The sequence below is a fragment of the Podarcis pityusensis genome, assembly GCF_964106645.2.
Source record: "Podarcis pityusensis genome assembly, chromosome: 5".
Lineage (NCBI taxonomy): Eukaryota > Metazoa > Chordata > Lepidosauria > Squamata > Lacertidae > Podarcis > Podarcis pityusensis.
Window position 1 is genome coordinate 51,300,281 of NC_138032.1, and position 13,317 is coordinate 51,313,597.

General features: G+C 40.7%; 1 protein-coding gene across 1 annotated transcript in view; it reads right to left on the bottom strand.

Annotated features, from left to right (window-relative positions):
* The window catches only part of GFRA1 (GDNF family receptor alpha 1), a 197,204-nt gene that overhangs the window by 35,903 nt on the left and 147,984 nt on the right, over window positions 1–13,317 (bottom strand). Inside the window, exons 6-7 of the mRNA XM_081006021.1 lie at window positions 9,469–9,603; window positions 6,083–6,261 (exon numbers count right to left, since the gene is read on the bottom strand). Coding sequence (XP_080862147.1) covers window positions 6,083–6,261; window positions 9,469–9,603 — 314 coding nt within the window. The remainder of the gene's footprint in view (window positions 1–6,082; window positions 6,262–9,468; window positions 9,604–13,317) is intronic.

A 13,317-nucleotide genomic window follows, 5' to 3' on the forward strand; every position in this document is an offset into this window, starting at 1 on the left:
GCCAAACTGCCATGTCAGAATTAATTGCACATCATATTATCAGCAAGAATGATACAGGCTAAGCCACTGTTGATGCATTCTTTTTTCAGGCTTATTGTAAGTGGTCTTAAAAATGCCCCAGAGCAATAAAAGATTTCACTAATTTCCATGATCCCTGCTCTTGTATGTGGAAAAGCTACAGATAGTTAAACATAATGTGGCCTTGTGCAGACAGGATGTTTAACCATGGTTAGTGATTAACAGGTTTGTTACTTAACCCTGGTTAAGAACTACCCCCCTCTCCTAAGCAAGTCTACAGTAAAACCATGGTTTAACCTAGGAGACATCAGAAGGAATGCTTATCACCTTGCACCCATTATGGTTTTATCAGGGCAGATTGAATACTTAACTAACCAAAACTTGAAAATTTGCTTCAAACCCTGGAATCAAAACATGGAATCATACTTTGGTTTGTAGCCAAACCAAGGTGTTTGGACGTAACACTTAAGAAACCATTGTTAAGTGTTGGGGGCTGGATCCAGGTTGAGTTAGTTGCACTTAGGTGCCACTGAAATCAATGGGACAAGGTAGTCATTACTTAATTTAAATACCATTGATTTCAATGGGAACTCAATTCAACTAACTCTCTAGATACAACTCATGGTCTTCATAGGGCTTACATGGCACATTCAGTATCTTTGAAGTCATTATTCAGATGCTTGTTAGAAATGTTAGGCCTTGGAATCAATCGTTGCTTCACTAATATCATTTCCAAATGAGGTTTCATTTAATAGTAGTATTCTGTTACATAGTGGAATACTCTACTCTTCTCGTAATGTTTTTAAAATCTCTTTGCAATTTGAAATAATGAAATGTTGAATTGAACTGGAAGCTTTATAAACTTATTTAGGCTGTGACTCTGTCAGCAACAGAGAGACCTTCCAGTAGGGCCTTTATTAACGCCTCAGTGCTGCATTGGCACTGTCCAAGCTGCAACAATCCATGGGAAATGTAGTTCTCATGGATTCTGTTATCCATTTCACATTGATCCATATGCCTAAGATGCTGCTGCAGGATCAACGGGAAGCCTCTTGCAAGAGTTCCCATTATAAGACCTTGCTGCCGCCAAGGTTGAGGGAACCAGCAGACTTGCATCCATAGATTTGAGGGTGTAAACACAACATTCCCCATGAAGGGGCCAGGCACCCACATTTTTTTGTGCTGGGGCCATGCATGCTGTGGGCGTGTGCGCGTGTGATGTCCGCACGCCTGGGGCATGCTGACATCAGCCGCACGAGCATCCACAGTCCTGGGACCAAGCAGTTTTCTGCTTGTCTCATGCTTTCTAGGAATGGATTCAGGGTGTTTTCTGTTTGCTCCACATCTTTCCCCAGGAAAAGCTGCTGTTTAGCACCGAATTGAAGCAAACATCCATCTGTAGGAAACCCAATTGACGTTTGCTCTGATCCAGCGCTAAAGAACGAGTTTTCCTGAGGGAATGCAGTAGGACAAGCAGAAGTCTAAATGAGCCCTCAGGCTCAGTGGCCTTGTCTGCCTGGAAAGTGTTCTGGCAGCCACAACATGCAGGAGAAATGCAGGGAAAATTTGAGCTAAGGTTGCATTCATGGGTTTTTGCAGTCACAATCCATGTGTGATGCAGCAGCTGAATCCTTCCTATAGTTCTTTTTTCTCTACCACAGCACACATGGTACATATCTGAATGGATAAAACCTTTGCCTGAGAGTATTCTAACTGCAGTTCTATGATACTGCAGAACGCTACTGGGAAACATACAATGCATTAATTGTATATTGCAATTAACAAATGTGTGCATAATACCTATGTGCTCTCAGGCCTGGCATGGCTGTTCAGTGCAGAGTGCAAATAAGTGTGGATCATCTTTTACTTCCTTAGAAGAACAGGCTCTAAAAGGGGAGTGCAGGGGAAGGATTAGTCTTCAAGACAAGGGCTTAAGCACCATTCACAGCACGCAGGGAAGCACTTAGCTCTGGGTTCCCTTCATGAGCCTCAGTGAAAATTGCAGGTGTTCAGCACCATGCCTAGTGTTTGGAGATCATAAGCAGCTATATTAAAGCTGAGTGTTTATTAGTATTGTTATTAGCAAGCGGCATGAAGGATTTAGTCAGAAGTTGGGCTTAAAAGCTTCAATGCGGCACTCAGAGGTTCAGGCCACAGCAGGTGTGGAAGCTTCATGGATTTGTAATTGGTTAGTGGGTGAACATAAATAGGAAACGCAGCAAGGGACGTAGGTGTTTTGTTGAAGAGGGAACACGGGGACAAATCTTCTAAAGGCTGCAAGAAAAAGCAGCGTGATTTGTATCCATTGGCGGTGCTGTACTTGCTAAGATCAAGGGAGAACAGAGTAGCTCAAAAGAGTTGCCTGTAACTGGTCCCTGTCACTGTCTGTGTGGGCTTCAATGCTGATAGTGTGTGGGCCGGAAATAGGGAGGAGAGGTAAGGGAATACAATCACTTAAAAGCCCCTAGAGCACAGGTGAATAACCTGTGGACTCCCATCATTCCTAACCATTCTGGCTGGGGCTGAGGGGAGTTGGAGTGCAAGTCACAGGCTCCCCATGTCTATACAGTGGTACCTCAGGTTACATACGCTTCAGGTTACAGACGCTTCAGGTTACAGAATCTGCTAACCCAGAAATATTACCTCGGGTTAAGAACTTTGCTTCAGGATGAGAACAGAAATCGTGCTCTGGCGGCGCGGCAGCAGCAGGAGGCCCCATTAGCTAAAGTGGTGCTTCAGGTTAAGAACGGATCTCTGGAATGAATTAAGTACTTAACCTGAGGTACCATTGTACTGTCTTGGCCTCTGAGGGCAGGCAAATATCATTGATTGGCCCTATCAAGGTTATTTCCCTGTTTCCCCTTGCTTCATGGTGTTCCAGTATTCTTTTAATTTAGCCTTCTAACTTTGAGGCCTTTTTAAACAATACCCTACCTGCATGGAAGCTGTTTCTTCATTGGCACCTCCTGATAAGCTGGGGTAATGTTTAAATGATCCAGCCATAAAGGGAAAGGATGGTTCTGTGGAAAGGAGCAACCTCAGGCCCCTACCCACATCACTGATAATTTATTTTTGAGCTTTTGTTCTCTAGATGCTCACAAGTAAGTAGCTTTGGAACAGCTAGGGTGGTGTTTAAAGGGGACTTTGGTACCCTGTACTCCTGCCCTGTAAGAGGAACAAAGTTTTCCAGTTCCTCAGGAAAATCCTTTGTTTTCATGGCTTATTCCTGACCAAGAGTGGCTCTGGAAACAGTGTCCCTACCATATACTATGAGGGAGCAAGGGACACAGCCTTATACTGGGCCAGACAATTGGTCCATCCAGCTCAGCTCTCCAGGGTTTTCAGACAGGGCACATTTCCATCCCTACCTGAATATGGCAGGGATTGAACTCAGGACATTCTGAACGCAAAGATGCTCTACCAACTGAGCTTTGGCCCTTCCCTAAAGGGGGAAGGGCAAGGTGGTGACATTGGGATTGCACAGACATATCTGTGGGTCTGCAGATTGACTGCCAGTGCATCTGCACAGCCCCAAAGTTGCTCCTCCCACAACTTCTTAGCGATGCTGCTGGTGGGAGGCTATTGTTGTGGCTCTGCCGGAGCAGGCAAGCTGCTGCTCCTCCTGATGTTGCTACCATTCTGAAAGGATTTGTCTCTTTGCAGGAAAAGATGCAGCATGAATGCAAAACGGAGATTGCCATTTTATACTAAATTATATTTAAAACATTTAGAAAATTGGCTAAATGCTTATTACTAGAGAAGATTTACACTTATCCCCTGAATTTTCAGCATTATCTGACATAATGCGGTCAACAGGCTGACACTTGCTCATTACAGAAATCTTGTTGCTGCTTTCCCCTTAAAAATGCAAGGCATTTTTTTTTAACATGGCAGCAGGCCCATTTCACCTACAGAAGTCTCCTCCTCACAAACATTCCATATTCAGGATGAATCCTCATTGTAATAAAAAATTAACCATCTTTTACATTGTCATCGTTTGTGGTCTAGGGTAGACTTGATGGCACTGGTGCTTCCAAGGGCAGCCTGACCAGATATATCCATGGCAGAGGAAATCTTTATTTACTGTATTTTTCAGTGTATAAGACGAGGTTTTTTGCTTTTAAAAAATAGTAAAAAATTGGGGGTCGTCTTGTACACGGAACATGGGCATCTGGGGGAATTTTTAAAATATTTAAGCATATGTCCAAGATTTTGGCTTGGTCAGGCTGCTGCCGTCCCCCCTTTCTCCCCCCGCCCCCGGGCTGTATGCTGGTGACTGGCTCACCTCCTGAAACCCCCGCTGGCTCAACCACCGGATCGAGGGCAGCTGCCATCGGAGCTGCTGAGAGCTGCCTCAGCAGCCTCTCCTTGCCCTTCTTTCCTTTTTTTTCTCTTCCCCTCTCAAACTTCCACCCTGCCCCCAGCCTGCTCACCACCTTCCTCAGCTCAGTTTGCTCAATTGCATGGCCCAATGCAGAACGGCTGCTGCCTTCCCCCAGTTCTTCCTTGGCATCCTGCTTGGGAGCCTGCTTCCCCACAGCAGCAGCTGCCACCAAGGAGGAGCATGTGGTACCCCAGTTGCTGCCTGCATGCACCTCCATGCTGGAAACTTTGAGGGTGATCGCCCCCCAAAAGATCAACAATTTGCCGCCAACAATCATCCAGATTTTCACTTTTATTTTAGGGTTTCATTTTCTTAATTTTAGGTTAAAAAAAATAGGGGTCGTCTTATACATGGAAAAATACGGTATATATTTGTACATTATAGTGCAGATGGCATATAGGGTGCAAGAGGATAGGTCTTTGCCCCCAAGGAGCTTACAATCTAAAATATGGCACAAGTAGGTTTTAAGGTAAGCTGCAAGGTAAGATATGTAACATCACGTAGGTGTTATTGAGTGCAGTTCCAACGATACAGAGAAAAGGCAGAGTTGTTTGAGAGAGCAGGAGACCATTCACCAGAGGTGGCGGAGGAGCTGAAGGTCATGGACAGGGATGCAGAGAGATATAAGAGCAGAGAGATAAGAGAGGCCAGGCCAAGGCAGACTTAGGGCGCTGAAGCACAAAAAGCTGATGCTGTATCCCGGAGTAGCAGGAACTCAGTACAGGAGTTTAAGAGAATTTCACGTTTAGAAAGAAGGGGCAGCTGTGGTGGTGGAGTATTTCAACTGTGCTGGTGAGATTATGAGAGTAGGCAAAACTTCAGTGCTTGAGCTCGGTTTGTAATGAGTCTGGAGTGGTTTTTATGTTAAATGTTTGCATATAGTGTGTAGTTAGGCCCACAGAATTTTAAACATTTTATTCAGGGGCGGCCTGACTTCAGTACTGCACAATCTACTCTCCCTATTATTATTTTTTACTAGACTTGTCATGGTTCACTGAAGAAGTTGCCATATACCCAGTTAAACCCTCGGTCCATCTAGCTGTGGTATCCACACTGACTGGCAGCAGCTCTCCAAGGTTTCAGGCAGGGAACATTCCCAGCTCTACCTGGTGATCGAACCATGGACTTTCTGTATGTCAAGAAAATGCCCATCCACCGAGCTGTGGCACTTCCACTTGAGCTATGGCCCTCCCCAATAATTCATCTGTTTCAAGTAATCTTGAGCATACATACTTGCTTAAAAACACAAAATGTCTAGTTGGACCAGGTCAAGGCCCACCTCTCTTAGCAAGAATCTGGTCAACCAGAAGTCACCAGCCATTTACCAATGACCCATTAAGACAACCTACATTCTTCCCATACCTGGTTTTTATACAGGCAGATAAAATAAAAAAAACCCATGCAAACCTGTTGCAGTTCAAGGAAGAGTACCACATTCTGATCCTCCGTTTTTATATCAGTTCAGCCTATGATTGATTCAAGGGTTTTTGAAATTGTGAGTGACTGGTTTAATACAATATGTGCCTATATCACACCAACAATATTTTGGAGGTAGCAGGGGACAGATAAGACTGTCTGATTACTCTGCATGTGCATAAAAGCATCCTTCCTTTGACACACAATTCTTTATTCCTTCTTTGCACTTCACCCAAAGACTTCTTTGCCTGAGGAGTTCCTTACCTTAAGATTGGCACATGCTGGTAAGTCATTGTTGGTGGGTATTTCATTGTTGGTGTTCTCGGGTCCCATTATCTTAGATCTGTAAGATGTTGTAGTTAAAGCTGTGGTTGTCTGGACAGGTAGTAAGGGCTGCCACACATTCACGTCTGTACCGTTGCCAAAGGCCTGAATTGCATTTTCTGCAGAAAAAAATTACAGAGCCAATTCTGTTTATGAACAAATAGTTTAAAATGGACAACACTACCTCAACGACATCCTGAAGGGAAATACCCCTACAACGTTAAGTTTGTGTGTCACAGATTTATTTTCATCTGACAAAGGAATGCAATGCTTTCAATAATAATAGAATGGTTTAAACTCAGACTTATAGGCTGCCTTTTTAACATGCCAGCATAGAGCCACATCAGCAGTGGGATTGCTCAGGGTACAAAGGCACCGAGTGTGGAATTTACACAAAATATTTGTACATCTGTAGGCAGTTGAAAACCCAATTTATGCTACAATCCTCAGAGTTCCCAGGGAAGACTGGTTGTTAAACCACTATAGGAATTGTAGTTCTGTGAGGGAAATATAAGGCTCAGCGCTTAACAAAATACAGCTCCCAGAATTCTGTGGTGGAAGCCATGACTGCTTAAAGTGGCAAGATGCTGCTTTAAATATATAGGGTAAATGAGGCCTAAGGCAAATCTAGAGAACCCACATTTAGGTAGTCTATAAATAATTGAGCTCACCATTCCAGGATATACTATCAATGTAATATGTTTGATAAGCCAAATGGTAATAGCAAGGAACTGACTGGTTTATTTATAATAATGGCTTTTTTATACAACAAAAAATACGAGGTATTTTAAAGATTTTTCTTTTCTTTCCCCCTTTCTAGTCTTCAAACAAAATATACATAAATAGGTGGGAGAAGCACACTCACACTAGAAGTTGAAAATGGAAAAGCTGAAAGGCTTATTGTAGGTTTTCATGGGATTAAATACTCTGTTTATGGTAAGAGTAAATTGGCTGGGTTTTTTAAAAAACAAACAAACATACAAATGAATAGAAAAACAGTTTTTAATCAGGTCTTTGGGGACTCAGCATGGATTTAGGGATTTCTTATTTCAAACACATTGTATAAGAAATAAACCATTTCACTGGGGACGTGAGCAAGGAGTTATTAATACATTCCTTCAATAGCATCCACAACTTACTATAAATTATTTCACTTTTACTTCTTATCTTAGAAAGATGCATTTAATTCTAACTTTAAAAAAAAACTTCTAATAAATGTGGGAAATGATTTATAGACTTCAGAAATGCGCAGGCTGATGTGACGAGAAGTGAGGAAAATCTGTATGGATTTTCATGCCTTGCAGCACATTATAGAAAACTAAAAAATGATCCCAGAGAACTGACAGATAGTTACCCTGAATGAAATAAACCGACATATCATTGTTAAAAACACCATCACCCACATTCATGGAGCTAAAGACTATTATGTGCAAACCATTTAGTGCACATTTAGAAGATCCAGTGGTACAGTCCTCTTGGAGCTGTAACTCTTCTGAATAAAGACGGGGAAATGCAGGTTTTAATGAACCCCTGAATAAAATGAGACTACCTGCACACAGAAAAGTAGCATGTATATGTGCACATAGAAGGCTAGCGTGCATGAGAGCGTTAACCTACAATCATTCTTGGCAGTAGCTTTTGATAGGCAGGGTATTTTCTTCATTCAATCATGATGTCCCTTCACCTACATTTTGAAGTGCTATATTCATGGGAAAATTGTACCACATGATTTTCCTGCACCAGTAATTTGCATTTAAGCCGGCTGAGAAACCTTTAATGATTGCGATAAAACAATGACACACAGCCCTATCCTTTGAGCCACTGTGGTAGCCAAGAAGGGTGAAAAATTAGAGGCAAGGGCTACTGCCCCAACAGAATGTGACAGTCTGTTATACAGATATTTAAAACACATGCAGATTAACAGCCCGACACTTAATAATACACTGTGCATCGTTAGTATTTTTTTATTTAAAATAAAGGTTTACAAAAGTCAGCCCATTAACAAAAAACAAAAAAAAGGATAATGGAACATTTATCCCCCTTCTGTGAAATGCTATTAAAACAGGGACACCTTTAATTTCTTCATGAAGAAAAGGTCTCTCTGCCAGGGTGAGTATAATTTTTCCTCACAGTGTCCTCTAATGTCATTGCTTTATCTTCATTAACATTTTTATTCCGACAGCAAGAGAGAGGACAATGGAACTGGGGTGTTTCTTTTAAAACAGAGCATGTATTGGTGCAGCAATGCTTCCATTTCTAAATTGGCAAATTATTCAAACAATTAAGTATGTTTATACATAAGTACTGAGTGCGACCTGTTGATGCTTAACTAGCTAGGCATCCAGACGTCTACATTGTTACTTCTTTTTAAGAAACTTGAGTTTAAACTCAATTTATGTGGACTGTTCCTGAAGCACGTTTCTAATTTGGAAAACAGGTCTGACAGCCTAGTTAGCACTTCACATTTAACCAAGATCTAAAGCTGCACAACACAAGGCCATTTCCCAGTTCCCATACAACATTTTTCCTATGTGGAGATAATGGCTAGGTTCAGATGGAACACTAAATTATGGTTTAGCACTACAGGTACGAGCCTCAGGCTCAGCACTCTCCCCTCCCAATTCCTCCTCTAGCATGACTGCAAGGAGATTGGACGTTTTTCCCTTCTGTTTTCAGCTCTCTGTAGTTTGCCATTATGTGCAAACCTGGTACTGGGGTTAGTCTTAACTACGGTTTAGGGAAACAGCCAGGATCAAAACCATGGTTTTAAGTTACTTGTTCCCTAAACCCGAGATGGGAAAACTCAGGCACAGGCACCCTATATGGCCTCCCAGGCCTCTCTATCTGGCCTTTCACCAGACCAGGCCTCCTCCCTAGGCCACACCCCTCACTAGGCCTGCTCTATGTTTTTGCCTGTCTGGAATGTGTCCTCAAGCTGTGATAATGCCTGTTGCTTGCCTGGATGGAGGATGGAGAAATGTACGTGTGAGTATGGTTGTAAAAGCCTCTGGATTTTGCATGGCCAGAATGCAGCCTTCTGTACAGAGGTAGCATAAACAAAGATCTAAGCTGTACCAGGGTAGTTCATGCTGATGGGTGGAGTTGAGAGCATCCATCGAGAAATACAGCAATTGATGAATCACTCAGCATAGATAGTAAGGGCATGTTGTGGAAGAAACACCCCAGAATTTGTGCTCATTTATACAGGACCCCCCCCAGTTAATTCTTGATTATGTAAATGAGCCCCTACATTGTAGGTTGCTGCATATATTGTTCTATAAACACATCACTTAAGATATTTTATAGAATATAAATATGGTACTCACTAAGACAAGTGTTATCCTGGAAGAAATTCAGAAATTTCAGACATTCTTCTAGGTCATTTCCGCTATTGCTGCAATCACACCACGGAGCGACGCTGAGACTGTTGTAATTTAAATAATTTGGAGTCATAACTGTGCCTATTAACAAAAAGAAACAACAAAACAAAACATGTGATTATTTATTTTTCAATAACCCACCAGCCTCCCAGAAACCCAATCAAGAAATGAATATCATCTTGTAGATGAGGGAAGGAGAACAGGATTGAAATGCTAAAATACACAAGTAAGCTTGGAGTAGATATGAGATGAGAAGATTTTTTTGGGGGGGGTGGGAGTGTGTAAATATGGCCTGATGAATTCTGAGGAAGAGTTTGAAGGCAGAACACATAAACTGTCACTGATGTAATGATGTTGTCCTGAGCCTGCAAACAGGTGGTTCCTCAAATATTAACCAAAGGTTAGATTAACATTTTAATGATAACAATTTAACTTAAAATGATCATCACTTATTTTGAATAACATTGCAACTACACTTATTTTGTGATACCGAGGAACAACCATTATGTTTGGATAACCTAGGAATGTAGGTTATCCAAGTAGGAATGACAATGACAATGCTATAGAAAGCACCAAATGAATTTGGAGGATTATGACTATTTTTACATGCCTGAAATCCTTAAATATGCCCACAGCTGATCCAATACAATAAATCTATTTATTGATTTAGAACGGGGGGTATTTTGTACAAGGTAATATACAGAGAAGGTATTAACATTTTTAGAAAATAATCATCAGCCAGCTCTGATTTGTATCTGTCAGGTGTGGGGCTGGTGGGTGTGACTTGGGGGAAACAGCCTTGAGGGCAAAACTGTGGCCCGTGCTGGGCCTAATAAGGCCAGCAGGCCAGAGGTTCTTCACACCTATTTTATTAGAACACAACAGGAATGAAGCATGGTAGATCTCCGGCACTATTCAAAGTTAAAATTTGTTTTTCATTATTTGCTTCTCATTAAATATTAGGGTCTGATTTTGCTGTTCCAGGGATCCTTGTGGGGTTTTTTCCCCCTTTTTAATGGGTTTCTGTGGTTGCTTACAAATGGATTGTATTTGTATTCTGATCTCCTAAATAGTATTTGTCTCTGAATTTATGTCTGCAATAATAAATCCATGAATATCAGACACAATTCAAATTAAAGTTGTTTGCACATACTAGTGTTAAACATTGTTGGTGAAATTTTGTCTCATTAAAATCTATGGGAGTGTTGCCACAGATACTCCACCATACGTGTTTAATAACTGTAAGGTTGAGTATTTAAAGTGGAGTGGTAGAATGTATATGATGATAATGATGATGATGTGCTTTGGGGGGTGCAGAGGGCAAACAAGAAAGATCCTCCTCAGTGTAGCAATGGGAAACTAACTACGTGAAAACAGGTTAAGAGCTCTGGGTACTTTCTGAATGGCACCGAAGATGGCCAGAACAGAACAGGAAATAAATGCATCAAACCATTTAGGTTCTGAAATTATAAAATGCAATGGCCGACATATTGGGAAATTTTGGAACAAGAAGGAGATAAATTGAGATTGCAGAGTTTCGAAAAACTAAAAAACAAAGTGAGAGATTGGCTTCATTACTATCAGATAATGGAGGCATATAATTTGGATAAGAAAATTGGCTTCCAGGTGGAAAAGTCAAAATTAGAAACAGAACTGCTAGAACCCAAACTAAGAATCTGTCAAGAATGTATAACTTGCTGTTGAAATGGAATACTCAGGACGAAACGGTGAAATCTGCTATGATTAAATGGGCACAAGATGTTGGACATAACATAATGATGGCTGACTGGGAACAGTTATGGACCACAGGTATGAAGTTTACGGCATGTAATGCCTTAAGAGAGAATATTATGAAAATGATATACAGGTGGTACATGACCCCAGTCAAGCTTGCAAAAATCTATCATTTGCCCGATAATAAATGTTGGAAATGTAAAGAAACTGAAGGTACATTCTTTCACCTTTGGTGGATGTGCCCAAAGATTAAGGCTTTCTGGGAAATGATATATAATGAATTGAAAAAGGTATTTAAATATACCTTCCTGAAGAAACCAGAGGCCTTTCTTTTGGGCATTGTCGGCCAATTGGTGTCAAAGAAGGACAGAACTTTTTTTATGTATGCTACAACAGCAGCAAGAATACTCATTGCAAAGTATTGGAAGACACAAGATTTACCCACTCTGGAAGAATGGCAGATGAAGGTGATTGACTACATGGAATTGGCAGAAATGACTGGCAGAATCCGAGACCAGGGAGAAGAGTCAGTGAAAAGACTGGAGGAAATTTAAAGACTATTTACAGAAATATTGTAAAATTAATGAATCTTAGAAGGATGTTGGATAGAAACTAAGTGGTTTCCAGCTGTAATGCTTTAAGAGATATGAAAAAAGGTTTACAAATGGGTAAAAGCTTAATGGTAAGGATTTGCTGAACTAACAAACTGAACTGGAATACAAAAAAGGGAGGTATGAGGAGGTCCGAGGAAATAAGTGTAAGGAAGATATGCTATGGAAAATTAATGTGTTTTTAACTGTTTTTATTTTGTATGTTTCTTTTTGTTTTTCATTTCTTTGTTATACCTTAATAAGGGTTTTTTTTATTTTTCTTGCTGCATTTTGTATTTTTTTTTGTATTTTTATTTTTTGTTTTTGTGTAATTCTTGTATTCTTTGAAATTTTAATAAATATCATTTAAAAAAATGAAATTATAAAATGCAATTATGGAAATGCTGCCAAGGCATGGCTAGTATCACCAGGGATGGGAAAGGCAAGTATATGTTTATTTAGTGCTCCCTATTAGAAAGACATTGGAAAAAATAACATAAATATGGAATATGAACCTGAGGACAGATGTGAAATCAAGCACATAGATTATTTCTCCTGCCTTTGACTTGTTCTTCTAGCCAACACCTTGGACTTGAGTCCCTGCCCCCTCCCCCATTGTCTTTTGGTTTCTCTCGCATGGATAATTACATGATTTTCAGAAGTGGTAGACAACGTGAACCTATTTGAAGATGCTCTCTGGTCATGTGTACTAATGCTAATCTCAGATAACACAGTGATGATGGCTATATAGCCAAAATGGAACTACTGAGGAGCAACAGGGAGGAACTGGCATGCTTACAGAAACCCCAAGGTTCGTTCATATCTCTACCTACCTACCTACCTACCTACCTATCTGTTATCTATTGATGAGGGGGAATGAAATGGTGTATTCTGTAAGATGGCATGGTTGGCTGGCTCCCTGAACAGGAGCACTCCACGCAGCATTCTGTCCCTCTGGCGTTTTCAATCACATACCACTAAGTGTTTATAATTTGTATTAATGCAAATTAGAGTGTTCCTAAAAGCATAATACAAAACCAAACCACTATTTTTCTTCAACAGAAAAAAGTAATATATTATGACTGATCTATCTGGTCACCATTAACACATCCAATTAGGACATAGCATTTGTTCCCTGTGCATCAGAGAGTATCATATTAATTTCCATGACCACTTTAATGTGGCAAATGTGTGCTGGAGTGATTGCTATCCATCATTTCCATGTCATAAGGCATTTTTGCAGTGGACTCCTATTTGATAGATACCTCAAGTTACTTTTACAATCCCTTAAAAAGTCACCATTCTGCGGCAATCACCTTATCATCTAAAAAGTGAGAGGTAAATGTTTTCTATCACTTAAAAACCACTTCTCAGGCTCACTATACACTTGCAGTCTATATTCTCAAACTTGACTTTAATATTATGGCTCCCACATGGAGATAACTGGCAGGACCCCACATACTGTATCTTG